The sequence below is a fragment of the Momordica charantia genome, unplaced genomic scaffold (assembly GCF_013281855.1).
Source record: "Momordica charantia cultivar OHB3-1 unplaced genomic scaffold, Mcharantia_2.0 BLBB01000089.1, whole genome shotgun sequence".
In the NCBI taxonomy this organism is placed as follows: Eukaryota; Viridiplantae; Streptophyta; class Magnoliopsida; order Cucurbitales; family Cucurbitaceae; genus Momordica; species Momordica charantia.
The window spans coordinates 18,266-45,504 of record NW_028275245.1 but is presented as its reverse complement, the minus strand read 5'-3'; the positions used below and the strand labels follow the sequence as shown (position 1 = coordinate 45,504).

The window sequence follows — 27,239 nt, the reverse complement described above, 5'->3', positions numbered from 1 at the left end:
AAATTAGAAGTATTAAGAAGAAAGGAGGATAACGTAACGGGGAGTTGAATTGGAAACAGTTGGGACGGCACAAGACGGTGCGCTTTACTGGTTTTGCATTAAGGATTGGGAAGTGACGTGGCAGAGTGTTTAATCCATCCACCAACCAGATCTACTAAATCATCCACGTCATCAGGTTAGAGCTTTGGTTTGACTTCCCAACGACAATTCACCGACCTCTTTGTTTGACTTCCATTAAACCTCTCCCTTGCATGTGACTATGTGAATTATATTATTATTTGCCATCCCAAACCTAAACTTTCTCAACCTAAATTAAATTCTTTTTACTCTATTACCCGGTCCCATATTCAATTTCAAAATTTTCCTCAAATAAGTAAAACCATATTTGGTTAAATCTTGAGGGATTGAGCTAATCGGTACTACATATTGAATAAATAGTAAATAAATAATAAGTAAACCGATATTTGGTTAAATCTTGAGAAATTGAGCTAGTTAATACTACATCTTGAATAAATAGTAAATAAAGAAGATGTGCGGGTTAGAATATATTTGAGGTCACTTATTAACTAAATATTTGATAAAAAATAAAGGAGAGATATAATTTACAAATTTCAATATCGTGGGCAATGTAAGTGTAGCAATACGAAATTTGAGACCCAGTAAAATGTATGTTAATGTATCTATTTTTATTCTTGAAGTTTATTAAAGATTTCAAATACGCAATTTGATTTTCAATAAATGTTAATGTATTTATTCTTACTTTTGAAGTTTGTTAAAGATTTCAAATATTAATTTTAGAGATATACATTGTCCTAGATAGAGGTATGATGCATACACTCAATCAATCCCTCCATATATAGTTGTTACTATTTTTATGATAATATTCCCCTAAAAGAAATCTAATTGATTGGAGGTGTGAATATATATATTTAGAGATGGAGTGTCTATCTAGTTGGAATAATTGTATGAATCTCTAGACTCAAGTGTCACAAAGAAGCAAAAGTATATATATGATCAAATATCTTTGGATATAATTGGAGGTTGCTTGCTTCCCCGCTATGTATTAAACTCAAATCATTAGTCATTTCTCGCTCGCCCTTGAAGCAGACTTGATTAAGGCTAACCACCATATTAATTATCTAACTACCTTATACATCATTCAAGATATATCCTATGATGAAGCATGAAATCATGATATCATTATCATACCAAACTTGTTTCATTGGGACTATTTTTTTTTAAAGATTTGATTACTAACTCTAATTAATTTCAACGTTAAGTAATAATGGAAATTCATGTAAACAAACTTATTTTGATTAGATCTAGTTAGAGATTTACCATTTTAATTTAACATGATCACACTTTTAATACTTCAACCCAAATATGTATTTGTAAACATGTATGTAAGAGGTTGGTTTCTTGATTATGTAGTGTTTGTTCAAACAATAATATATTGAAAACGTAATCTTGTTGGATTGGGTTTTAAGTTCACACCCCTTTTGAACGAATCTTAACCCTTAAAAAGGGACTATTTTCATCTTTCTATTTTATTTTCAATCTCATTTTTTTAATCATGATTTCAACACGACAATATATTCAATATATTTCTGGAAGTGTAACAATTATTTTATATTAATGAGTTCCATTATATATATAGGGTGAACCTTACGAAGGAACCCTTAGGTTTTTGGGGCATTGGATTCTCATCAATTTTTGTGTTACTTCAAGTCGACGTTCTCGCTTCCGCTTCGTCCACCACCACTCTCTTGGGTGCTTCCCTCTAAGGCGGAACGCTTCCCTATCGATACATTTTCACATCCCACAGTATCGGCAAATCGCTTAGCCCCGTTCATCTTTAACCTCCTGGCTACCTCTGGACTCCTACCTCATTTATCATTGAGCGGTCGTTTAGGGGTCTTAGCTGGTGATCTGGACTGTTTCCCTCATCGTGTTGAAATTTTAAAAATAGAGACCAAAATTATTACTTTTTAAAAGTCCATGAACCAAAACGAAACATTTTGAAAGTATAGAGATTAAAATGAACCAAAGTTGAAAATATAAAGACAAAATAAACATTTTAAAAGTAGAGATACCAAAATGAACAAAAGCTGAAAAAACATAGACCAAAATAGTACTTTAACCAAAAAAAATATTTTATACTTTCATGTATATCTAGTATATAATGATTTTTTTAGAGTATTACAATATAAATAAAATGGTGAAGTTTCTAACCTACAAATAAGATGCATTAATGTCGGCAGGACACTTAGAAGTTTAAATTTAATCTACACTCAACTAAAAAAAATGGAAGAAAAAGTAATATAATGTTTTGATTTTGACTAGGTTTTTTTTTCCCCCTCCTGAACTCTGTCAAGCAAGTTTGAATTTTGCATAAAAATTGAAACTTCCCACCCTGCAGAATTATAAACTCTATGTAGGGCGTGGTTTTGAAGTAGGTTTTATGCTCAAGTATTACAGTGTTTTTTTGGCAGGTGTGGGGTGCAGGTTTTATTGCTATATATCTATCATAGTTAATATAAAATATTACAAAAATAACCAAAAAAAATTATAAATATAACATGGAGTAAAGAACTTTTTTTTTTTTTTTTTGATATTGAGTAAAGTACTTGTTAATTAGCAATTGCTAGGATTAGTTAGATACTAATCATGTATTAACAGTTTTTTTTCTTAGTACAATATGTTGGGGAGGAGATTCGAACTCACAGTCTCTTGGTTGGAGACATATTTTAATTATCGCTGAACTATGCTCGCTTTGACATGTATTAACAGTTAGTTAGTATTCTCATGTATTAACAGTTGCTTATGTCAAACTAAGTTCAAGTGGTTAAAACACTTATCTCTCACCAAAAAATCATGAGTTCGAATTTCCGCTCTCACATATTATACTCAAAATTATCAAAGAGCAATGACAGAAAAAAAAAAAAAAAAAAAAAAAATAAATAAAAAGAAGGATGGCCAAATTAATCTAAAATTCTGATTCTGAATCCCCTCGTCGTCGTAAAGGCTCATGCGACGGAAGTTCGAATATAGGCAACGGCGTTGGTCTTTGAAGTTATTTGAAACCCTAGAAGCATTTGGAAGAAAGAAATGAGTGGAGCAGGAACACCCGATTTCTTCTACAGAGAGGCTCAGCGCCTTGGCTATGTCGCACGATCCGCCTTCAAGGTAAAACCTACTTCCCCTCATCGTCTTCTGTTCTTCCTCCTTCGTAACCTTCCGCCCTCACCAATCAAAATCAACTGTGTATGTATTTCGTCTTCTGCTGATAACAGCTGCTTCAGATTCAGAAGCAGTTCAAATTGATAACTTCTGGCTCCTCCGTTTTGGACCTTGGTTGTGCTCCCGGTGCCTGGCTTCAGGTCTCAATATTGCAGCTTTCAAATCCATTCCGCAAACTTTTACTTCTTTATTTATTTGTTTTTGTTGGGAAGTATGATTTACGTCACTTGCTTTCAGGTGGCTTGCCAGAGTCTGGGCCCTCTGAAGAATGGAGGCTCGGTCTTGGGTATTGATCTCAAGGTGATCTGTTATCTCTTACTGGGTTGTCATTCTGCTGAAACTCATTTTTTTTCAGATAGTAATAATGCGTAAAAGAAATGTGGATCTTGCAGAACAGAAGGTAAAAGTTCCTCATGTGCATTGTGACTCAAGGGTTCAAACTGTTTCTGCTGATGTTATGAACCTTCCCAGAAACAAATTGAAGGCACTGTCTCCTAAGGTAACTTAGCTTACTTATCAAAAGTATGAAATGTTTTATAATTTTACTTTTACCTATGCTATAAGCTCAACTGGTCATGTAGTTTCAAATGCATATCCTCACATTTCTTCTGTTGTATTCTCAAGAATTTTTTTTTTCATCTAGTCTCTTCGAATGATGTTACTCATATCACTCAAAAACTCAATTGCCTAATCCGGGTTTTAGCATAAACCATATCAATAGCATTGAATAGAACTGCCAGATTCGTGCAATGGTTTGGTTTTGATGGTCTGATATCTGTAAAAACATAAACATATTATCGGCAATCCTGCCCCCGAGGAGTGCGGAGGGAAGGTGCAGTAATTGAGCAAGAAAATCTTGCAAGTTACAGAATAGAAGTTACATTGTCTATTGATTGGTCTTGCAGGAGAGAGGATTTTCTGTAATACTCTCCGACATGTGCCCCTCAGTATCTGGAATCACCACTAGAGATGCGACTTTATCAGTTGAATTGGGGATGCAAGCAGTTAATTTGGCTATTGGGGAAGCTGCATTAGGCTCTGGAGATGATGTTATGCATGGAAAGGACAGCGTGGATGATTCAACCTCAGTTGTAGATTATGATGGTCTGCTACAAAGAGGAGGCCACCTCGTCGTAAAACTTTTGGAGAGTGAAGATACCCAAGGTAGAGTATTATTTCCACATAAACTTTAATGTAGGATATGTATGTTTGGATTATCCTTACTTTCTTCCTTTATTATTTACCCCAGAATTCAGCCGAATGTTGAAACCGCTGTTCAGAAAGGCATCCTGGTTGAGGCCCAAGGCTACTAGATCGTCGTCAAGAGAGATTTATTTGATATGTCAAAGCTTGCAGGCAAGAAAATAGAATTTCAAAATTTGGGATGAGAACTTAAATCCTCAGCCTACTCCAGAGACCCAAATGTAGCAAGTCAAAAAGGTAGCCTTCAGACTGAAGCAGAGTTCCCTGGCAACATCGAATCGAGCTTTGTAAGCTTGGATCCGATCAAGATTCAAATCACTATGTTGATTGTTGAGTGACGTAGTGGTACCTTTTTGCTATTAATTGTCATAAGAACGCATATTTAACTTATGAGATTTGTTTAGTAGACTTGGCTGCCATTAGATTACTTGTTATTAACTTGTTCTTTTCAGATCTAAATCCATGAATATAGAAGTACGACTTCCATTGAAATTGTGTGAACCAAGAACCAAAAAAGAACACTCTTATTCATATACTTTACAATCAGAATACAAACAATATCATACTCTCTACAAATCAGAGAGAATACTCTTCACTGTTCATTGTTCAACCGCACTGTTACTCTTTGAATAAAATTGTGTGGAAATTCCAGAGCCAGGATCAAACTGCATTTACAAACGAATGAATAAAATTGGCTTCCCTATGTGATGATGTGAGGCATTCATCACCGAATCTGGGTTCGCCCGAGCGACCAAAGGCCCGTATCTCTGACTGGTGTCTGGAAAAACAAAGTTAGCGTTAAATCTTAAGGCAAATTAAGGGAAGGGAAAATCTGAAGAGTATTTTTCTGGAAAGATGATGGTTGTTTTGCTGTCACCCCCTTTTTACCTGTGTTTTCATTGATGGGAAGATATTCCAGAACCGAAGAGTTTCATCTCCAGCACCTGTTACAATTGTCTGCAAGAAGCCATTTATAAGACTCTCAAAGAGGAAATTGCTTATGGGAAAGAGGATATTATGATAATTAATTACACTTGAACAAATACCTGGCCATCGGGTGACATTGCAAGGTACAACACCCTCATCGTGTGTCCAGTTAGAGTAGCAACCTTCCCCATTGATGGATACTTCCACACCATAATCTGGTTCTGGGAATACCCATGCGTGCTCACAAGTTCATTTACGTTTTTACTCCATGCCAGATTGCAAACCTGAGAAAGAATTTGACAAAATTCATCAAGTTTTAGCTGAGGGAAACAGCTCCCATCATATCAGTTCTTTACAAGCAGCATAAGCAATCAAAACCTGGCTTCCAGTGTCGACAGACTCCAACTGGTGGCCATTTGCAGTATTCCAGAATCGAATGCATCGGTCCGCAGTTCCCCCACCGGATGCAAGAAGGCCACTCTGGTGCGGCGACCAGGCGATCGCCTTAACTGCAGCCGTGTGCTCCGTCAGTCTCAAAACAGGCTGCTGCGAATGCTGGTTCCATACCAACAGCTGTTGATACCACAACAAAAGCTTTGTTATTAAATGTTCGCAAAGGAAGAGGCTTTTCTTTGCAGGATGGATATCATATCTATATCTACCTGATTGTCATTTCCACCGGAGGCCAGCTCTCTGTCATCGTTTGACCATTTTAACCCACATACCTACACAGGGGATTGATTTAAAAGAATCCATAAGCTTTTAACGTTGTTACAAAGGTAACTGTGATTTAGCCTCAGTTATTAAGTTCCCACCTCAGATTTATGGCCTACGAGCTTGTTCACAAACTCACTAGAAACGCGTAGGTCATGTTGAAGAATATTACGGTCTCTGCTTCCAGATGCTAATATCCTAGAATTCCATGCCAACACTCCTGTTCTTGTTTGATGCCCTCCCATGGTTCTAACTTTCTTGCACTGACTCCCATCCCATATCTATTAATCACATACAACAACAGAAAAAGAAAAGGAAACAAACATTTTAGAACTGAAACATGAACTCAATTTCCAATCTTTATGTTCTATTGTATTGTGTTACCTGGACTTGGCCAAGATTTGTACCAATCGATATGTAGGAACCCTCTCTGGTCCATTGAACTGAGCACACACCATCATTGGGTCCCAAATCGCATAACTTAGTGACCTGAAAATGGGATAAACACACACACCCATTTGTTTGAATTCGAATAGGAGTTGATCAATGAGGTGTTTGGTAAATTGGTGGTAGAGAATTTACCTTGCAGTTTGATGCACTCCATAAGTAAACGCAAGTTCCAAGTCCCACGGCCAACACATTCTGTGAGGACCAATCTACAAGATTCAAGTAGAAGTCATCTTGAAGCGAGGGAGCATCAAGAACCTGCAATAACAGAATCAAGGACTCAGCTGACTACACACACAGGAAACAGAGTTCAAGACGAGAAGGTTAGAATTGAGAAGAGAGAAGAGACCTTATGTGGGGTCTTGGGGACTTTCCGAGGCGGCTTCGGAGGGGTCGAGATTTCGGAAGGAAAAGCGGGATCTTGGCTGAAAATGGAAGGGGAATAAGGAGAATTAGGGGCGGAGTGATCGGTCTTGAACCTGAGCATGTTCTTGCTGGGACTACTCATTGGGGAGCCTTGGCCTTGGGAACCTGCAGCAGGAGAAAAAGAAGCAAAATCAGACCCAAAAAGCTCGGATTTCAACAACCTGGAATACGCCTCGTTAGCCCCTTCCTTCACAGGGGAAGCCTTTTCATTCAGCCCAAATGTGTGCAGCCTGGAAGAGGATCTACAGGGAATGAATCTGTCGCTGCAAGTAGAGGTTTTGGAAGGCGAGGAGAGGCTCGATATCGCCCGAAAAGAACCCGAAAACGTCTCGAGCCGAAGCGACCTTTGGGTCATTCCAGCTGGGAGATTGAGCCCACTTTTTGTTTGAGGTGAATCCATATGATCCTATTCTTCTTTCTTCTTCAAATCTGAGAAAGAAAATCGCTTTCCGGATCTCGCACAAGAATAAAAATATCAAATCAATGCAACAGAGAAAACTGATACAAGTCCTCTCTGTTTCTTTCTCTCTTCTTTGCCGATCACTGGTCACTGGCGAAGAGGTAACGGTCAAGAAGCGGGCTGAAATATAAAGGAGAAACACAAAAGGAGCGTTTTTTTTCAAAATTTCTGGCTTGTTTGGAAAGTTCTGCATTGCAACGGTCATGTGTGTAAAAATAAATATTAAAAAAAAAAACCAAGATCTCCCTCCCTTAGCTGGCGGGTAGGGTTTGTACCTCGTTAACTTGAATTTGGACCGGATTGGATCATGATCTGATCCGGCCCAGAAAGCAACTTCTAAGCCCACTGTCGAAGCCCGATTTAAAATCTCCCAAGGGCTCCACATATCGAATGCATTACAATTCATCCCACCATTAATTTTGGCGGGAAAGAAACATGTGGTTCCGATTCAAACGCTCCCACACCCACCCAACCCCAACTTGGAGATGGCCCACCTTTTTTTTCTTATATATTATACCGTGCATATAAAGTCATTAATTATTCAAATATAAATTAATATAATTTATAGTATAGTTTGTTTAATATGGGGTGCTAGGGGTTAGGATGTTGCAAGATGTCAGGACACCGGTTGGAAAATTTCGATGACTTGTTTGACCAACACCGAGGAAGAAACCAATTTACAAGCTGACGAAATATAACAATCCACTAAAGAGTGGCTACTTCCGTTATTCAAATATTGAACTCCTATTCTCGCCATGACACACCCCACTAAGAATTTTTGGACTTGAGTTACAAGTTACATATATTTTTTTTCCAAAGGAAGGTAGGTACATATATTTTGTAAATAATACATATGCTTATTTAAAATTTCCCTAATTTTTTGTTGCTCCATATAGATCTTTCAAATCATCATCTTGTAATTGAAAGTATATACTTTAAGCTATATTCTCAATGTTGTTTTGTTTCTGAAATCTAAAGTACTAACAGAAATAGAGAAAACAATCCATTTTTTTTAGCTCATGCAATGCAACACTAGAGAGAAAAACAAGGGCAAAATGTTAACTCATAGCAAACTAATAATTGTTGTTTCTTTTTAACGAAAATTAAATTACAATTTGATTGTAATTATGAATAAGATCTCCTATTGATGAATTTGAAAATAAGCGGACATGGATAACTAAAAGTGTTCTCAAAATAGTAGAATTTTTTTATTGGAAGAAGGCTTCACTAATACAAAGCTATATAGATTAGAAGCGTGAACAATTAGTATAATAAATAATAGAAAAGACAATATAATTGAGTAGATCAACAACTCCTTACTAACTCTAAACTGTAGTTGAAGAAGGCAATTACCTCTCAATTGTAGCTTCAGATGAACAATTAAGCGGAAGTATATCATGTGATAACCAACTCAAGACTATTACCACTCGTAGTTTGAGTTCAATAGTAAATCATCTCTTTCTTCTTATAAACAAACAAACAAACAAAAATTGATAATCAATTAAACAGCAAAGCCGAATTTCTCTGTAAAAAGAAAAAAGAAAAGAAAGATTGATGGGATAGGCGGGCCATAGTGCGGCCCATTAAAGGTGAAAATGGGCCAAATAAGCAAAGCCCAGCAAGAAGAGGATAAGTTGAAAGTGTGAGAAGAACGAGAAGTTTTGAGTTGGTTGATATGCAGTGAGAGGTCTGAAGCAAATAAGTTGAAGAGGAAGTCACGCACTCCCAAGCCACGGAGATGGCGGAACTTGAAAGTTGAAAGATTGACAGACTTTTTCTCCGATGATATACCATTCGCCTGGCCGTCATTAAATCACATCACATATTAATTCATCCGACACCCTTGGAATTACCAATTCCCTTTTTTCTTTCAATCACGAAATACGTCATTACATTATTCCTTGGACCTTTTTCTTAAAAATTTTTTTTTACCTCCAATCCAATTTAGTATCTATAGTTTTCACCTCTTTTTACGTGATATTACTTATGAATATAATTGGTCAAGTTTAACCAAATTATCGTTGGGATCATGGAATCAGAATAGAAGGAAGATTTGCTACATGGCTCCTTGGTCGAGAGAACAGTGTTGAGATGCTATGCAGAACGTCTCAACGCTATCGCAAGTAAGAAGAAAACGTGGAGAGGCGTGCAGGCGTTCACGCTATCAAGTCGTAGCGTTGAGATGTTATTGTTAGCTTCTCAACGCTATAGCGCATAGTTCTTTATAGACCTTTTAGCTTAGGTTTTGTGTGTTGTGTTGTTCCACGAACATAGAATTCATGACGACTAAGAGGCACAAAATAGAGCGTGCAACGGCCGTGTATTAGCATAGCAGAAGGGACAGAGTTCTAGGATTGTAGTACGTTGTCGGCAACTTGTTTTGGTGAGTATTGGTGAAGCTTTTCATTCCAATCTAGAGAGAGTATTGAGAGATTTGTATGCTGCATTATTGTCAAATCATGGTAGAATTCGTACATAGGTGAAAACTGGACTGGACGTAGTCATAGTAGCTAGGGTTTCATTGCATTATAACCACAATCAAACTATGAAAGCTAAAATGGATGATTGTCGAGATGAAGAGAGAGAGACGTTGAAAATTGGTATTGGTAAGGCAACAACCTGATATGATAATAGATGAGAGAGAGAGAGAGAGAGAAGAAAGGACCAAAAATGGGAAAGTTAATGGCCGAAGAGCAAGAGTCCCACATACACACAACACACATAGCATATAGCGGAGTTGGTGTGAACCATATATCATTCCTTCCAACTAAAGCAAAACCCCTTTCTTCAGCTTCTTTCTTTTTCTCTACTCTCTCGATGGGATGTCATTTCTTTCTAACCAAACACAACTACCAATTAATTTCTTTATTTGTATCTACAAACTATCATCATAACACTTTTATATCTCTGTGTCATTTTTATATTTTCCATTAGTCAAACTCCTATAGTCTTTATATCCCCCATTTTGCTTTCTTTTTCACTATATTCTAATGCTAGGTTTAGATAATCAACATATAGTACTCCTATTTCTTATATACTTAACATAACCCTTGTTCGTTATTCAAAGAGACTCTCGATGTCGAGAACAAATTTCATTTTGGAGTTGGAGAAAATATTATTTTTTTAAAATTTCAATGCATGCTACTACCGTCCTTGCCTAATTTGGGAGACTTTTCAAATATTTATTCTCCGACATGAGACGACGATTAAAGGTAAGAAAGTTATTTTTCAAAGATCTTTTATGACGATGAACAAAGATCACCCAGGCATCGTTGTTTCCTACTCGAGAGTGAAAGAGTAAGAGAACAAAATGAGAAATAAAGAAGGAAAATACTTAGCTTCTTAATCGTAACATGAATTTTGTCCTTGCCACCCTTAAATATTTCACAACTAAGGAGAGAAATGCAAACTTAGTGACTTTTTATAAAATTTAATTTGTCAATTTTCAACGGGCAAGGACAAAATTTGTTCCTTCCTATCAAGGAACCAAGGATTTTCCATATAGAAAATGGGTGGAAATTATTATCAAATAATTAATAGGAAATAACATCTATGGTTCCCAAATAATAGTATATATTCACCTCTCAATATTTTGTTTTTATTAATGATTTATCTTCTTTTTCTGAAAAATACAATTTAAGTTTTGTGTATATTTTTAAAAGCACGACATGTTGTACATCAAGATTTTAGAAAGAAATAAGTTATTTTATTTTTTCATTACACAAAATATCGATACTAAAAAAAAAAAAGGGAAAACAAAAGAAGCTATCGAAAAACGATTACACTTTTTCTTTAGGTGGTAGGAATATCTTTATAAAATAATATTCTAATATGTATATCTTCATAGTACTTAATATATATTATACAAATTCAGTGAAGTATTAATGTTCATTTTATACTAAGAAATAAAATCATATCTTATAATGGTTTTGAATCTTTCGGTAAGGCTCATGGTATCCCTTGGGTGAAATTTGAATTCATATTTCTACCTCACTTTTCAATCTCGTCTTTAGTATTTAAAATTCTCAAACAAAATTTTTGAAATAAAACTTTAAAAAAGTGAATAACAATAGCATATGACATGACAGATTCCTTTGACAAAACTTTATCCACATTTCTTTTCTTTTTAATTAAGTGAAATATAGGGTGTCATATAATAATACTCCACCAAGTGAGCTTTTAATGAAATATGACCCGATAAAAATTTATCGATAAGTAATATCTAAGAAAATATTAGTTCACATAGAAATAACATCTTCTTAAAATGCTACGTCACTATTTTACTCTTCAATTTAAAGATGGCCACGGAATAGTTTACTTTAAAGTTTTAAGATATTGATTTTTAATCTAATTTGCTGGTCATTACAGTCAGCAAACATCTATTTCTCTTCTTAAAGTTGAAAGTTCAAATACCCTACATTTGTCGTAATAGAAGAACATTTATAATCAAGTAATTAATGACAGCCAAATAAATGGACGACACTTCTAAATGACAAGCTTCTACTTCTATTTACATATACACATAACTCAATAAGAGAGAGACGATAGGGAAGGAATATATGGGAATACTTAGATCACATATATGCACCATATCAAAGGAGATATAACATAAACAGCTTAAATGGGCATTTGGGTATCATATCAAAAGTCAAATTTCAAAATTTTCTTTTACAAGCAGCACTTTGAAATGCTTTTGTAAAAAGCTTCATCCCAAAACATTCCCATATGTTGTTAAAACTTCAAAACTCGAAAAACCCACAAACATTTTGAAGGTCTTAAACCGAAATAATTCAACCACACTTTATACAAAACCCCTCATAAACTGTGGTTAATTAAAGAGTAAAAAAGAAAAGAAATGAGGAAGGCCACCAAATTTTAGTACTGTACCTTTTTGCTTCATGGGTGGGTCAGGGTCAGGGTCAGGGTCATGTCAATTCGGAGCCGTCCCCCCCTCTCAAAGGACGCACACAAAACAACTCAAAAACTATTCCCCCAACTCTCTCTTTAATCTCTTCCACAATCAAAATATGCATAATTAGATGAATGAGTATTATGAAGGCCCAATTTACCAATCAAAAAGAAGACATCCCAAGATCTGAAAGATTAATTTGGTTTTATGTTGTATTGACATGTGTGGAAAGAAAGAAGTGGTCAGAGAGGATTAAAGGTTTTGGTAAATCTGGTACCTAGGATTACGATGGCTAACTGTTCTAGTTGTAGGTACACCATTTATTCTCTCTCTTATTAATTAGAATTTTTACAACCCCTTCCCTTTGCTTTCTTCATCACCTCCATATGCCAATGCCAAACTCTATATATACATATTTCCTAAACACCATTTCATTTATCTTCACTTCTCTTCAAGCTAAGCCTGCTCTCCCCTAGCTCCCTCCATTTCATTTTCTCTCCTCCCCCTCTGCCCTCAAAATGCTTTCTTTTTTTCTTCTCCTGTTTTATTGGTTCATAATCTTGGCCGCGACCGATCCTCTGGAGAATCGTCAGCCATTGTTTGCTGTTGCTGCATCTTCAAGATTCACAGGCTTTATTGGGTGTTCTTGTTGGGGTGTTGGTGTTTTTAACTCAACTCCAATGGTCCCCTTTGGTATTATGAGAATCTTGATGATGCTGCAGCGGCAATAAATGGCTCTCTCACTTTCTTGTGGTGTAATATACTGTGGATATATCCTTCTGATTTGAGATCTTAATTTTATCATGTTATAATGTAATCAACTTCATTAAATTCATTTGGGTATTTTGTATAAGTGAAAAAGTTTATAGATTTTTGTGAGGAAAAGAGGAGGAAAAGATGTTGTGCATGATACAAGTGGTAAAACTATGTAATGTCTGTGGTTCTATTTTGAGTGCTTTATTTTTTTTTTGGTTTACTTTTGGAAAGGGTTTTCTTAGGACACATGTCCAGAATTTTTAATTATCTTTCTGATGGGAGCTAGGGCCTTGGTCCCAGATATGTCTGTACTTGGCTTACAATTTTGGTACCATTAATTTGATTTTATTGATTTGGGGTGCCTTTTTTAATTGGTGGATGGCTTTTGTTTTGGGGGTTTCCCCAAGATATATCTTCTGTTTCAGTTTCTTACCTCCATCATCATCATCATCAGCTCAGCTGCTTTATGTTTTGATTTGTTAATGGTGTTGGATAACTGTAAGGCTTTTCAGATCAAAGGTACCATCATTCCTTCCACAGTGTTTCCTCTGATCTCTTTCAAGCCATAATGTGTGCAGACATTTGTGTGGTCTCTGCTCATTTATCTTAAATTTGTCCAAAATGGCAACAGGATTTTGTCTCTTTTTTTTTCCTAGAGGAAGGTAAATATAAATCTTTCTACAATCTTTTACCTTTTTAATTTTTCGAAATAGAGCTTGTTGCTTACCAACACACGGCTCGAATTTAAGACCTCAAAGTAGAGGGTACCTCAATACCTAAGCACTTGCCACTGTACCGTACATTTGTGGTATATTTTACGGTTGGGGTTAAGTGGTTGATTCCATTTTAAGAAAAATTATTAGAGGAGGGTAGCTGCATTTTTCCCATTTTAGGGTTTGGGCAATTAGTTTCTGCAAAAACTGGAGCAACAGAAGTAAAGAGGATGATGTGTGATCTATGGGGAGTAAGTTCTATAGGCTACAGTGGACCCAACTGAAGAAATTAAAAACTTCATGAATAAAGCCTTTGAGTTTCTGCAAAAATGGTGTAATCTGAGCTGTTCTTTCTGTTCTTCCACTGAAATGATTATTCATATAACATCAGTTCTCGATTAATAAAACTAATAAGAGATTTAACTTTTTCAACTTTTTAAACTTCTTTAATTTCCAGTACAAAAGGCCCATTTACCTATAATCTTAAGTGGAGAGAGATTGTTCTTATTTTCAACCTAATTGAACCCTGCAATAATAACACTAATAATATTAATTGTCTGGAACGTGAAATGATTGGCTACTTGTTATTACATCATTCAATTACTGTAAAGTAGTTCTTGCTTCCCACTTCATCCTATTATTTTGTTCTACTAATCTAAATATACTGGTTAACAGAGTGAAACTAAAGTTCCATTAAATTGGACCAACTTTGAATTAATTATGAGGATACACAACTTTCTTTCTTCTTCTTCTTTTTTTTTTTTTGAAAAGTTTCATTATATATGTACTACATAGGGTTTTGAGCTGTTGATTAAAAAGTTCTCTTTAAATATTTCAAAATTCTTGAACTTGCAAAACTAAATTAAGCGCATAATAGAAGAATAAAGTCTGTTTGAATAGTTAAAGAATTCGAGAACGATATCTTTATGGAATACTTTCATTCATTACGTTGTATGATTGCGTGCGTTTGCGCATAGATTAATCCGTTTCAAGCTTTTGAAACTGTTGTTTGGAGATTCTTTTTAACTATATAGCAATTTTTGACCCGAAGGGATATCTTGGATGACTTGAGACCTTAAGGAATATCCTTTACATAACAGATATAGAGACAGTGCGCAAAGGACCGCTTGACTCCTGGGTTATAAATTATATAAATTGTGCTGCATCAACCTTTATAATTTCAAATTAAGCTAACTATATTGCGATTGTAGATTTAGGAAGGAGTATTTTTCTATTATTTAAGTCATGTTTATTTCAATATGTAATCACTTTGCAGGTGTGTGTAATCTCATTCTTCTCCTAAAACCTATTATCTATCTCAATCTTATTTCTTATTCCATGTCCACACACCTTTTATAATTATTACTTTACGACTTTTACCATGCCCTTTTACTTTTTAATTAATTGTTTTACATTTTTATTATTTATTTTTTTATTTACACCACTATTAATTTTTCTTTTAATAAAAACACATGTGATTTCATACAATTTTCTACTTAATTTTTAATTAATTAATTTTACTTTATTATTATTAATTAATATCAATACATTTTTGAAAATATGAACTTTATTTTTTGGAAAAATTCCAAACAATACAATTTAATAACATTTTATATTAAATCATGGTTGTTCTAATAAAATTTTATAATTTTAGTTGATGTAATTTATTTTAATTATTTATTATTTGTTAATATTAAATAAGTTTTTATAACATTAAAATTTATTATTATTTTAATTAAAAAAGATTAATACAGTAATACATTTATGATTAGTTACAAATAGGTCAGAGGTATATGTAAACACAGGCCATAGTTGTACATATTCACAGCCATTGTTTTATTTTAAAATAATATTTTGAATATAACAATAAAATATTTGACAACTAAAAAGTTGGATCTACGTACACCCTTTCAGTCTCCAGGTTAAAACAAAGTTCCAGTCAGATGAGACGGACAAAAAGACATCTAAATTAGTAAAGTCTTCGTCATTATAAGCTTAAAAAGCTGTAATATATAGCATAATATAATCAACTGGTCTACCCTGTAATAGGTTTCAGGACCTTGGGAATATTTAATAATTACACACCCAGAATATCTATACATATCTTGTCTAACCTAACGATTTCATCAAATCTACGTGCTTTATTAATTCACTATCATATATAAGATTTTCAGTTGCATATGACTTTGTTGAATTCGTTTAAAAAAAAAAAAGTAAAAAGTAATAGCAAAATTTAATTCAAAAAAATCGAACTTAACCTGAACAAAACCAATTAAAATCAACTCAGTCATAATATGACTATGATGGCAGGTACAAGTCGATAAATTGTTCAGATTTTAACCAAAGATTTAGATATTTGACGCTTAATTTTTTCTTGCATGGAACTAATGACAAAGAATTTTGTACCCTGAACTTTGCCCGTAATGTTTCAAAGATATTTTTAATAGAAATTTGCACCCTAGTACCCCCAAGTATCCTCACAATAGAGAGATATTGTCCACTTTGGATATAAATCTCAAAAAGTCTCGTAACAATGGAGATGATCGTCATCATCTATCATACCATAATACTATAGGTCACTTCCTTCCCTTATGTCAATTGTCACACCTTTAGATTCTGAAATGTAAACTTTCTATCAAAATATATTAACAAATATTTGCTAAAAGATGTACTCTTTAACATCTATGAATTAAATTATATAAATGACAGATATATATATGATGTAGTTAGAATGATAGTGTGGCCTGGGGTCCGTGGCCCTCTTGTGCAGATGTAGGGAAGGACGTCGGCCCCGGTTACTGTACATGCATGCATGAGCATTCAGCATTCAGAATCAAAGCCTCTTTTTTTCACAAAATTATTAATTCCGTTACTTTACTTTCACAATATTTCAATTTCTTGTGGCTCTTCTGATCTGATCTGATCGGCAAAATGATGACTGCCAATTGCCAAGCATATAGCCTACAGTCCCAGTCGTGTTTCCTCAAAATCAGACTCTTTGCTCCCATTCCATCCATCTTGTAATTGAATTTGTATAGTTATAGCTAGTTACGTTGGAATATATTATATTATATTAATGGGATTGTTCTAATTTGGATGTGTATATTATGAAGAGTTGTGAATTATTGTACGTTGGCACAAGAAGAGTCAGTGAATAAATTAAAGGGTGGTAATGGTACGACTGCACCCATGTACTAATCCTCTGCTCTTTGGGGCATCTCTGTGTGAGTTTGTGAGCCTATTTACTCACCTTTCTGCCATTGGATTCCACAATTTTTAAACCCATTTCAGGTGGTTTTTATTAGTTTTACTTTTACGGATCCTCCCTCACTAACCATTTCTCTCATCTCATTATTGTACCTCTCTTTTTTTCATCACTTCTTCTATTCTATTCTATATATCCACCCCTACTACTACTATTGCTACTACTCTCTTCAATTACCTTGACAACCCTTTCACCTAATCCCTCCCTTTTCCTTTCTCTTCATTATTCTAACTAATCTCTAAAGCCTTTTTTGTCTTCTCAAGTTGTATAGACAATCATGTATTGTTAAGGACCACAATCCACTTTTAGAAATAACCCTTCTGGCTTGACTTTTGGTTTCACGCGATAGACCACCACCAACTGTTGGGAATGTCAAAAGAAAAATGTATTTTACGAGTATTTTATTTTATTTTATTTTTGAAATAAAGCAAAATAACTATAGATTTAGAAGTTACGTTTTAAATTAATTTTTGTTTAACGTTATATATTTTTGTCTTTTCCTCTATTATTTTATACCTCGATGGGTTACTTGTGAAGTAATCGGAAGAGGAAAAGGTTTTACTCCATTGGTTTTTAACAAAAAAATATTTTGAGCTTCGTTTTCAATTGTTGAACGAACGATTTAACACCATGGTCGTGTCGAAATTGTTTTCAAAAGCAATGGATTTCTTCCACAATACAACAACTCTCTTTTCACCTAAATCTCCTTCTGTTGCAACACCAACTTTTGTATGCACTGGTAACATACATATCCCCAAACATATTATGGCATGTAAAACGTTAGGAGGGAGTTCAAAAATAGAAAGGAAGAAAGTCAAAGGAGAAGTTGTGAAATATGGGTAAGCCGTAGGGAGAAAGCATAAATTGGTAGAGTTTCCATTTGAAGTAAAGGTAGGGGATAGTAAATGCAAAAGGCAAGTAGAGGGATTCAAAAAATGTGCAAATAAATGGTATGGGAAGCGAAATTTCTGGCTGTCTTGTGTTTTGACAAATGATTTAAATGATTTCTGAGCTACAAAGACACACATAGATGATACAAGGTGGGTGTAGGGATTGAAAGAGAGGTTAAGATTCTTACATGGAAAAACAAATGGCGTATTGGCGTAAATATGATGATGAATTAGGCTTTTGGCATTGGATTTCATTCATTGAGAAGGAAAGAAAAAGAAGGTGAAAATGGTACGTAGAGCCCCCACTCCACTATGAAATATCATCGAGGAGACTTTGCAGTTTGCAGTGCCACCCCACACTACACTTCCCTTTTCGTATTCCAACTTGTTCTTCAAAACACTCACCATTTCGATCATTCACTGACCACTGCCACTCTCTCGTAACTCTTTCACCTCTTCGTTTATCTAAATCACGGTATTAAATTTTCATCGACATGACCACGTTTTCATATATGTCTAAGATTTTGACGTCGAAACGAGTAATGAATCGATATTTATATAGTGAAATATAGAAACAATAATGAAAATGTGTAATGCCAAACTGGGAGAGAATTTAAATAACGGTATTATTGAGAGGCAGACTTGTTGAATCACTTTTCAAGTACAACGAATACTAATATATCTATTATTCTAAGCTATTCTTCTAACTATCAAATGCATTTTTTTTAATTCATCTTACCAGTACTATCCAAAGATGTAGTCATATATTGTGTTAATTCCAACATGCATGGCTTAAGCTTTATTAGTGAATCTATTTAGTATCCAAACTAAAAAAAATATTTTTTATTACATCTTTGAACTTTTCCATCTTGATTTTGAACAAGTTCATGTTATTAATATTATCATTTAACTATTGACATGATATATTGAATGAAATAATTAGTGATAATTAATTATCATGATGTGAAATAGGGAGAGTAGGTCGACTTAAAAAAATAATTATGGTAGGTGTGCAAAGAAAATCAATGAGAAGTGGAGGCAATACATTTCAAATTGATTTTTTTTTTGTTATCCTTATTTTATTAAACTAGAGCTTATTTTCTTGTGATGCCACGATGTGGCAAATTATCACACCCGTTCACCCAAATCCAATTAATGAGTCACATTTATATTTTAGTAATGATGTCAACCAAATAAATTTCATAAAATCAAAACTAAATAAGCGTTAAAAGCGAGCATAGCACCGTGGTAATTGGTATATATATATCTCAAATCAAGAGGTTGTGAGTTTGATCTCGGTACTAAAAAAAAAAGCAAACAAAGTTACATTTTTTAAGATTGGAGGTACCATTTTTCACCCACATTTGTTGAATGAAAAAAAGAAATGAATAACAGCTTACCTAAACATAGCTTAACGTGTAAGACACCTATGTTCGATCAGAATATCACAACATAAATCTAGCTCACGAGCAGAATATGCATATACTAATAACTTCTTTCACATGTTCAAATTTCAACCCTCCATATTTATTATACTAAAAAAATTGAGATGCTTAGGTGAGTACACTTTTTAATGATAGTAAGTAGCAAACCAGCTCTAACACCCGAGGTCAAGGATTTGAACTAAGATTCAAAATTCGGATTTGACAATTGATTGACCTGCCATTCCCCTAGGACCAACCTTGTTAATATAAGTAATAACTATCAATTTTTTTAAGTATTTCAACCATGTTTCCATATTTTATAATTCCTCTCATTTGTACATGGTATCGATTCATCCATATACCTCTTCTCTACTTGGATGTCACACAGGCAAAACACTAAAACTAAATCCATCGGAAAAAAAAAGGAAGTTAGGGAATGGAAAATTGTAAGAGAATAAGGCAGATGGACGTACGAGGGGACATGTGTGTGGCTCCCACTCCTTCAAACCATCACGAGACAACTTAACATTACAATGCTTTTATACATATTTATGACGACAAACACACACAATTAAAAAAAAAAACTCTATTTGATTTTCATTCTTTAATTTGAATAATATATCTCCCTTTAAACTCCTTCATTTTCACCCCTCTCTCTCTAATCAAGTCAAGATCAAGATTATCTTTACAAAACATGTGAATCCTCCTCATAAAAACCACCCATTAATCTTTAAACCCACCACTGACCACTCTTTGATCCCTACTACAATACAATACAATACAATACAAACAGCCAAAACTTATAAACAACCCCAAAAGTGGCAATAAAAAAATATAGTGTGGATCAGAAGTCAGAATTGTGAGGCAGAGGGCCTGTCAAAGTGTCAATTTTTGGTGCAGCCCCCACTTGATCATAATGCTCATACAGTACGCAACAAATCCTCCAACCCCATTTAATTTTAATGCCCTAATAGATACTAATAGTAAATAATACTGTAATACGTAAATATCCCCCTCTTCTTCTCTTCTACTTATAGATATAAACAGGCTCCATTTTGTTCTCTCTCTCTAGTTAGAAGTTAGAACACAGGCTCAGGCTCAGGCTCAGGCTTCCTCACAAAATCTCTATAAATACTTAACTTATAACATTGCCCTCCACATCCATTCCTCACTGATCTCTACTCTTTCCTTTGATGCCTAAAACAGTAAAATAACACAGCCACTGGTTGCGGTTGCAGTATCATTAAGATTCACAACTCCTCCAATTCCATGGATATCATTGAGAATCTTGATGATGCTGCAGCCGCAATAAATGGCTTATGCCCTACATTATTACATTATTCTTCTTTCTACTTCCAACTTCTTTCTTTAATATGTGCTTACTTGGAATTAATACCAAATTGTTCAGGAAATGTACTTATCTCCAAGGGCGGCTGCGGCTGCGGCAGCGCCTGGGTTCTTCTTTTATTATATTTTTTGTGTTTATTTCTCTGCATTCTGACTCTCACACCGATTTGTGTTTGATGTACTGTCTGTACTAGGTTGCGAAAGGGCCATTTTCTTGGATTAGTTTTAATTATCAATCTCACTGGCTGCTGCCTATGAAGGTTGATTTTTACCAATTTTTTTTAAATATGTTGCTTTCTTCAGGAAGATGAATGTACATGTACTAAACTATTAGTTATGAAATATAGGCTTTTTCTTTCATTTGATAAACATTTCCTTCCTTTTTTTTTTTTTTTGAAGTTTTTAGTTTGGTAAAATTATGTTGGTTTACTTTGCCTGGATAACTCTTTAGTTTTTATTTTCTATTTAAACCTAGGTATGCGTGATATCCATATTCACGACTTCAAATATAAATGCATAAACATATGCATGTGAGTATGTTATTAACCAACAATTGATCTGTTTAAAGCATATATCCCGACTAAAAGCCACCATGAGCACAGTTCAATGCTTAAGGTACTTACTCCCTTTTCCGAGGTCGGAGGTTTTCATCCCCACATTTGTTCTACTAAAAAAAATCCTGACCACAAGGTTATAGGTTCAAATTCCTATTCCGACATATTATTGTAAAAAAAAATTATTATTAGTTGAATTACAAAGTTTGGTTTCTAAACTTTTAAATATGTCTCCCAATTTTCAACTTTTTTTTTGTTTCCTTAAAAAAAAAAAAAAAAAAAGCTTTCAACTTTTTTCCTCTAATAGTCGTCTCTAATATATTTTTAAAAATTTAAAATTAATGCATTGGTTTTTTTTCTCTTTTTATAGCCTCTCGTCAGATGATGCATAGAATTGAATTTTGTCTTTAATAAAACCTTAAACTTTTAATCTTGATGAATGATTTATTAGACAAACAAAAAGTCCAATACCATATTAAACAAATTAAAAGTTCAACTACCCATTAGAAATAAAATTAAAAGTGTATAGACCTACTAGACATTTTTTAAAAGATTAAAGACCTACAATACACAAAATTGAAAGTTTTGAAATTTATTGGACACTTTTTAAAGTTATAAGATCTATTAGGTATCAAATTAAAAGTTTGGGGACTTATTATACCTTTTTCTTTAGTCCAGACTTATCAAATATAAATTTACAAGTTCATGGACTAAATTTATAATTAAATTTTATTATTTAAGTAAAAATTTATACTTTGTCATTCTCCTTGGATTATACAGTTTTTTATTTTGAGAATAGAGATTCTATGTATTATATCTTAATCAGTTACGCTTAAATTCGTGTTTTAGATGTGATAGCAGATAATTATAAATCCAATTATATCATAACATCATTAATTTATAAGATTTTAATTCCAAGTCTAGCAAAATGCTTGACATAATTTGGAAAGGTAGAGGTATAGGAGACTTGTTGGGCTTGTTAACAACTAAGAATTGGGCTTGGGCTTCTTCTCAAACAAAAAAGGAATTGGACCTGGGCTCCAACATTGGACTGCCAACCTCATGTTGGGCTGCCTGTTCAAGGTCAACCATATGCAACTCCAACAAAATGTACAGTACAAGCCTTCTTCAGGCCAGCTGACTGATCCATAGATGTTTGTGAAAATCTAAAATTAAGATATGACTTTTTTTTTCCTTCTACAACAAAAGTTTGGATACATGCTATGTCAATTACGATTGAGTTATATTCGTTTTGGTCTGAATATAGTAAAAATTGATTGTCGAGCTAATTGACATGGGTATAGCTCAAAGTAAATAACATCTATTTTGCTAGAGATTGAAAGTTCAAATATCTGTTAGCTCGTATTTGTTGTTCTAAAAAAATAATTAAAAATATTAATAACCTTCTTTAAGGCAGTAGGTTTCTATTCCCTTTATTATTATTATTATTTGTGTAACAAATTTGAAGGAGACGATTTTAGGTATCTAAACTAAAGTATATGCTCATCCTCTTCATTATTTGTTATTAATATAAGAAATAAAAAATATATCTAGATGTCTAGATAAATTGGAATATTTTATGAATTGTAGTTATCACTTTGATTAAATATTATATTTGACATTTGATAGCACCAGAATTAGACAACGATTGACAAGCACAGATTAACAACATTACAACAACAAAAAAAAAAGAAAAAAAAATCAATTTACTTGTTAGAATAATGATTTTAAATTTTAGAAAATAAAGAATCAATAATTTTCAGAATATAGAAATACAATATAGTTGGATTATGTAGTATCAGAAAATCATAAATTAAAGTGATTGCACAACCAACTACAATAAACTTAATTAAAAAAAAACTACAATAAATTTGGATAATTATTGGGGAATATTAAGCTGCTAATAATTTGGGTATTGTGTAGAAATACAAACCAGTATATCAAAGATTATAATTTCTCTAGATGTTTATATAAATTAAGAATAACCTTATTATTGCAACAGACAACAAAATCTCCATATGGCATTTTATTCATATACTTAAGGGAACATAGCCAAAAATAAGATTTCAATGTTTCACACTCTTCCTTATGCACAAATGTTTATATCTATCAGAAATTATAAAATAAATAAATAGTTAACATAAAAACAATTAATTCATACAACTAAATTAAAATATAAGCCACAAAATGGCAATCAATACCCTAAAAGACTAACACCAATGTTAAATTATTTTAATAATGAATCCCTTCGATAAACAAAACTTTCAATGATGATGATTTCATTTAATTGCCAAAAACTTTCAAGATATTTTACCCTAAAAAGTTACCCCTAAGTAATTTCTTTACATAACTAATTCATTTGCTAAACAAAGTTTTCACTCAATGAGTATATAACTCAAAAAGTCAAAATCATAATACCAAAATGACTTCCTAAATAAATAATTCCTTCCATAAAACAAAGTTTTCAATGAGCATATAATTTAATAGAAGAAACTATAAAGTCAAATTTACCCTTTAAAAAGTGAACAACTTCCTTGCATAATTGATTTCTCTAACAAACAAAGTTTCAACATAGATATAATTGCACAAATAGGGTATTAATTTATTTATTTTTATGTCAATTCATAAATAGTTGTTTGAGGTGAATTACACTGGTTTTGCTTTTGCCGCCCTTCTATCTTTATACTTTAATTTGTTTCATTTGTCTTTATATTCTTATAAACAAATTAGTACATTTTGACATTGATATAATTATTATTATTGATGATGAATATTTCAAAAAAAGGTAGGTACAAACATAAAACAAATGAAAGTGCATATATAATAAAATTATTAACAATGTCAAAAGTACGCAGATTATAATTATAATTTCACCTTTTTTTATTCAAATTAATTTTAGAAGAAAGAGTTTGACATTGCATCAGGCTTAAAATCTCAACTTTTATTGCATTGTGTTCTAACCCTTCTTTTGTTCTCCTGTTAGATACAATTTAAACTTGACATTCTTTTAGTTCAACCATGTAGGAATGTGAATTTAAACGTCAACGTTTGACAAAACAATATTGTTGATACCAAAATCTACCTAAGTCCTGAGCTGTCGGGAGATTCTTTGAGTTGTTTGCAGGAACAGGTAAGCCACTGACGCTCCAATTAGCTTCAGATAGATTCTCGTACTGGTTTGACGGTGTGGGGTGTATTTATAGTAGTCAAGGAGGCAGTTACCTGTCCTATTAGGATATTGGACTGTTCGGTCTAGTGACCTGCCACGGACCGTTGGTTCGAGTTGATGTGTAAGTTGATCCCTGCCCAGAGGTTATGATGCTTGAGGGGTTCCATCCGTATCTCGATGTCCGAGTGTTGAAGCCCGATGGTAACCTTCTTAGAAGAACTGGTCAGTAGCATATAATTTTGGCCTCGAAGTATAAAGTTTTAACGAGGTGAATTAAGTTCAAATTTAATAAATTTTAATGGGGATGGATGGTAGCACATGTATTTCAAAAATGATGAGAGGTTGTAATAATGGGGTTTCATGTTCGAGTACACAGCAAAAGCTGAAATTGGAATGCTATTTATTGGCTGACCCTTGAGGATGAGCCACTCCCTGTTCATCCTAAATGGTCGACCCATCATGAAGCCCACATCAACGAGAAAGAGATCACCATGATTTCGTACAATCACATCACACTGAATGATTAATTTTTTCTAACTTGGAAATTGAAAGCCACTGTAAAAAAGTATGAAGAAAAAGAGTGCAAAATTTGAGAGTTTGTTTGTTTGTTTATGTGTTTTGACACTAACAAGTAACAACCACACCCATTGTTCCTTGTTCATCATATCACATTCATATGTACCATATTCTTCTATATGAAGTATGAACAATATTTTTATGTTTATGTGATGATGGGTTCATTCATATGCCGTATTGGCATGCTATATGTATTCATGGGTTTGGTTGCTCCTTATGTAACTCCCACTCTGGTAGCTTATGAAAAAGATATTATTTTTTCCGAATTCTGTATATATATAACGGAGGAATGAACAATTAGAGAGAAACTTTTAAAATTGTAATGTTTTTGTATAATTTTCTTAATCAAAGATCAATGGAGAGAAGAGTTATTGCTTCATCTTGTTGGGAAATTGATTGACTTGAATAATTTCCTCCTCCACAGAAAATATCCAACACAATCAAGAATATGCAAATATGAAATCCAATACAATCAAGAATATGCAAATATGAAGAACACAGTAAAGAACAAGAATACGACACAGCAAATTATATTGCCTCACCACTAATGGCTACGTCGAGTCTTCCACTCAGATGTGGGTAATTCACCAACACTAATATTGTTAAAGATTGGATACAATAACACTCCCCAAAATATCCCCTAGAGGTCTCAACAAAAACCCTTTAGCTTCTAAGTATTTTACACAATTAATACTAAACATTTCTTAACAAAAACCCTTTAGCTCTTACATAGCATTAAATTGAACTATTTATGGTAGTTTTTTGGGAGACAAATAATGGTAGTTTCTTCTGCTGAAAAAATTGAAAATTTAGAATTTAACCAAAAACTGGGGAGCGGCAGTCACTTCACTTCCATAGTAGACAGGTAGCTGGTAAAAGTAATTTGGAGGGGCACGATTTGCAGGAGGGTGGTGCCGAAGTTACTATTTTACCCTCCCACGTTGAGCTGACCTTTTTGACCCTTTGTGGGGACCACTTGGACCTCGCGGTCAGCCGCACATTTCTTTCGTTTATCAAATTTCGCTCTTCTCCTCAATTCAATGCTTGGATCAAATTTAGTGCATAAATTTTATGTTATAAAATATTTGTGTATATTTGATTTTAGTCCTTAAATTTTGTGCTAAACTTTTTTTTTTATCCTATTTTGGTTTAGTGTTGAATTTTAAAAATATAAGTATTTTTATAATTTTGTCTCTCTTATTTGGATATAATAGTTTTGAGTTGGTATATTAATGTGATAATTTGGATATGTATTGAAGCCGCATAAATTTTTTTTAATTGATTGTAACGTAGAATTCAAATATACATTTTAAAAGTTGATTAAAATTATTAGTTTTTAGAACTGAGAGGATAAAATAGACGTTTTAAAAGTTAGAAGACCAAAATGATTTAAATAGATATTTTGAAAATTTTAAGATCAAAATACCAAAGAGACATATAGAAATAAAAATAAGATTTAAACAAAAAATTAAGGAGGGGTGGGTGCTATGGGTACAATCTGCCATGACATGTGGAGCACTCCCGCCACGCTACATAGAATTAGGCTTGGGTCCCCATTCAATGCCAGAATAAGGCGCCACATGTCATCAGCCCCATTCCTTAAGTAAAGCTCGTCTGACAAGATATCTGCTGACATTTGATGGAAGTATGATTCTACATGTTATAGTATCTTTAAAGCCAGCATTGATTCATCGTCGTGACAGATATGGCTCGGATCTCTAATGCTCGTCTCCAAACCACTCTCCAAAATATAAAGAGGAGACAAACCCTTCTAAAATATATGCAAATTATTGCACCAAACTTTTTGCTATCTTGGCTTGAGTTGTAACTTAAATTTTGGAGTGAATTTGGTAGAATACCACACCAATGTTGAGTTATCTCATACAAAAGGTCGACCTCACTATTCAGCATAGTCCAACGAGACTATTCCACCATAGCAAGTCACATCTCTTTCGAAAATCAGCATCTAACGGTAAGAATTTGAACTTTAAACCTTTAAAAAATATTTATAATACATTAATCTGTTTGACAAGTGAACAACAGAAGGTAAACTATTTAATCTTTAATAGAAAAAATAATGTTGTTCCATAGCGAGAAATAGTGGTTGGATGTTTTGTTTAATCTAAGAGATGGACTTTGGTAGCGTTGTTTATTTATGTTTCAAATGAGCAAAATTAGTGGAGAAACTTTAGATTAATTTAAAGAATAGTGGAATTAGA

The 27,239-nt window shown here is 33.6% G+C and overlaps 2 protein-coding genes across 3 annotated transcripts; one reads left to right on the top strand and one right to left on the bottom strand.

Annotated features, from left to right (window-relative positions):
- The first annotated feature begins 2,999 nt into the window (after positions 1 to 2,999).
- On the top strand, positions 3,000 to 4,935 carry LOC148207763 (uncharacterized). Of its 2 annotated transcripts, none has more exons than XM_088118297.1 (6): positions 3,000 to 3,186; positions 3,303 to 3,380; positions 3,478 to 3,540; positions 3,638 to 3,739; positions 4,146 to 4,404; positions 4,490 to 4,935. In XM_088118297.1, exons 1-6 carry the CDS (start codon positions 3,109 to 3,111, stop codon positions 4,606 to 4,608), a joined length of 699 nt encoding a protein of 232 aa, XP_087974423.1. In that variant the 5' UTR covers positions 3,000 to 3,108; the 3' UTR covers positions 4,609 to 4,935. The 2 variants fall into 2 exon arrangements, with proteins under 2 accessions (XP_087974423.1, XP_087974422.1); XM_088118296.1 differs by having other exon boundaries at positions 3,002 to 3,186; positions 3,294 to 3,380.
- LOC148207762 (protein FIZZY-RELATED 3-like) lies at positions 4,911 to 7,596 on the bottom strand. Its single transcript, XM_088118295.1, has 9 exons — positions 6,881 to 7,596; positions 6,667 to 6,789; positions 6,469 to 6,573; positions 6,186 to 6,365; positions 6,033 to 6,095; positions 5,749 to 5,943; positions 5,490 to 5,654; positions 5,332 to 5,400; positions 4,911 to 5,221 (listed from the first exon to the last, which is right to left on the bottom strand). The coding sequence occupies exons 1-9, from the start codon at positions 7,355 to 7,357 to the stop codon at positions 5,168 to 5,170; spliced, it is 1,431 nt and encodes a 476-aa protein (XP_087974421.1). The 5' UTR covers positions 7,358 to 7,596; the 3' UTR covers positions 4,911 to 5,167.
- Positions 7,597 to 27,239: the final 19,643 nt, after the last annotated feature.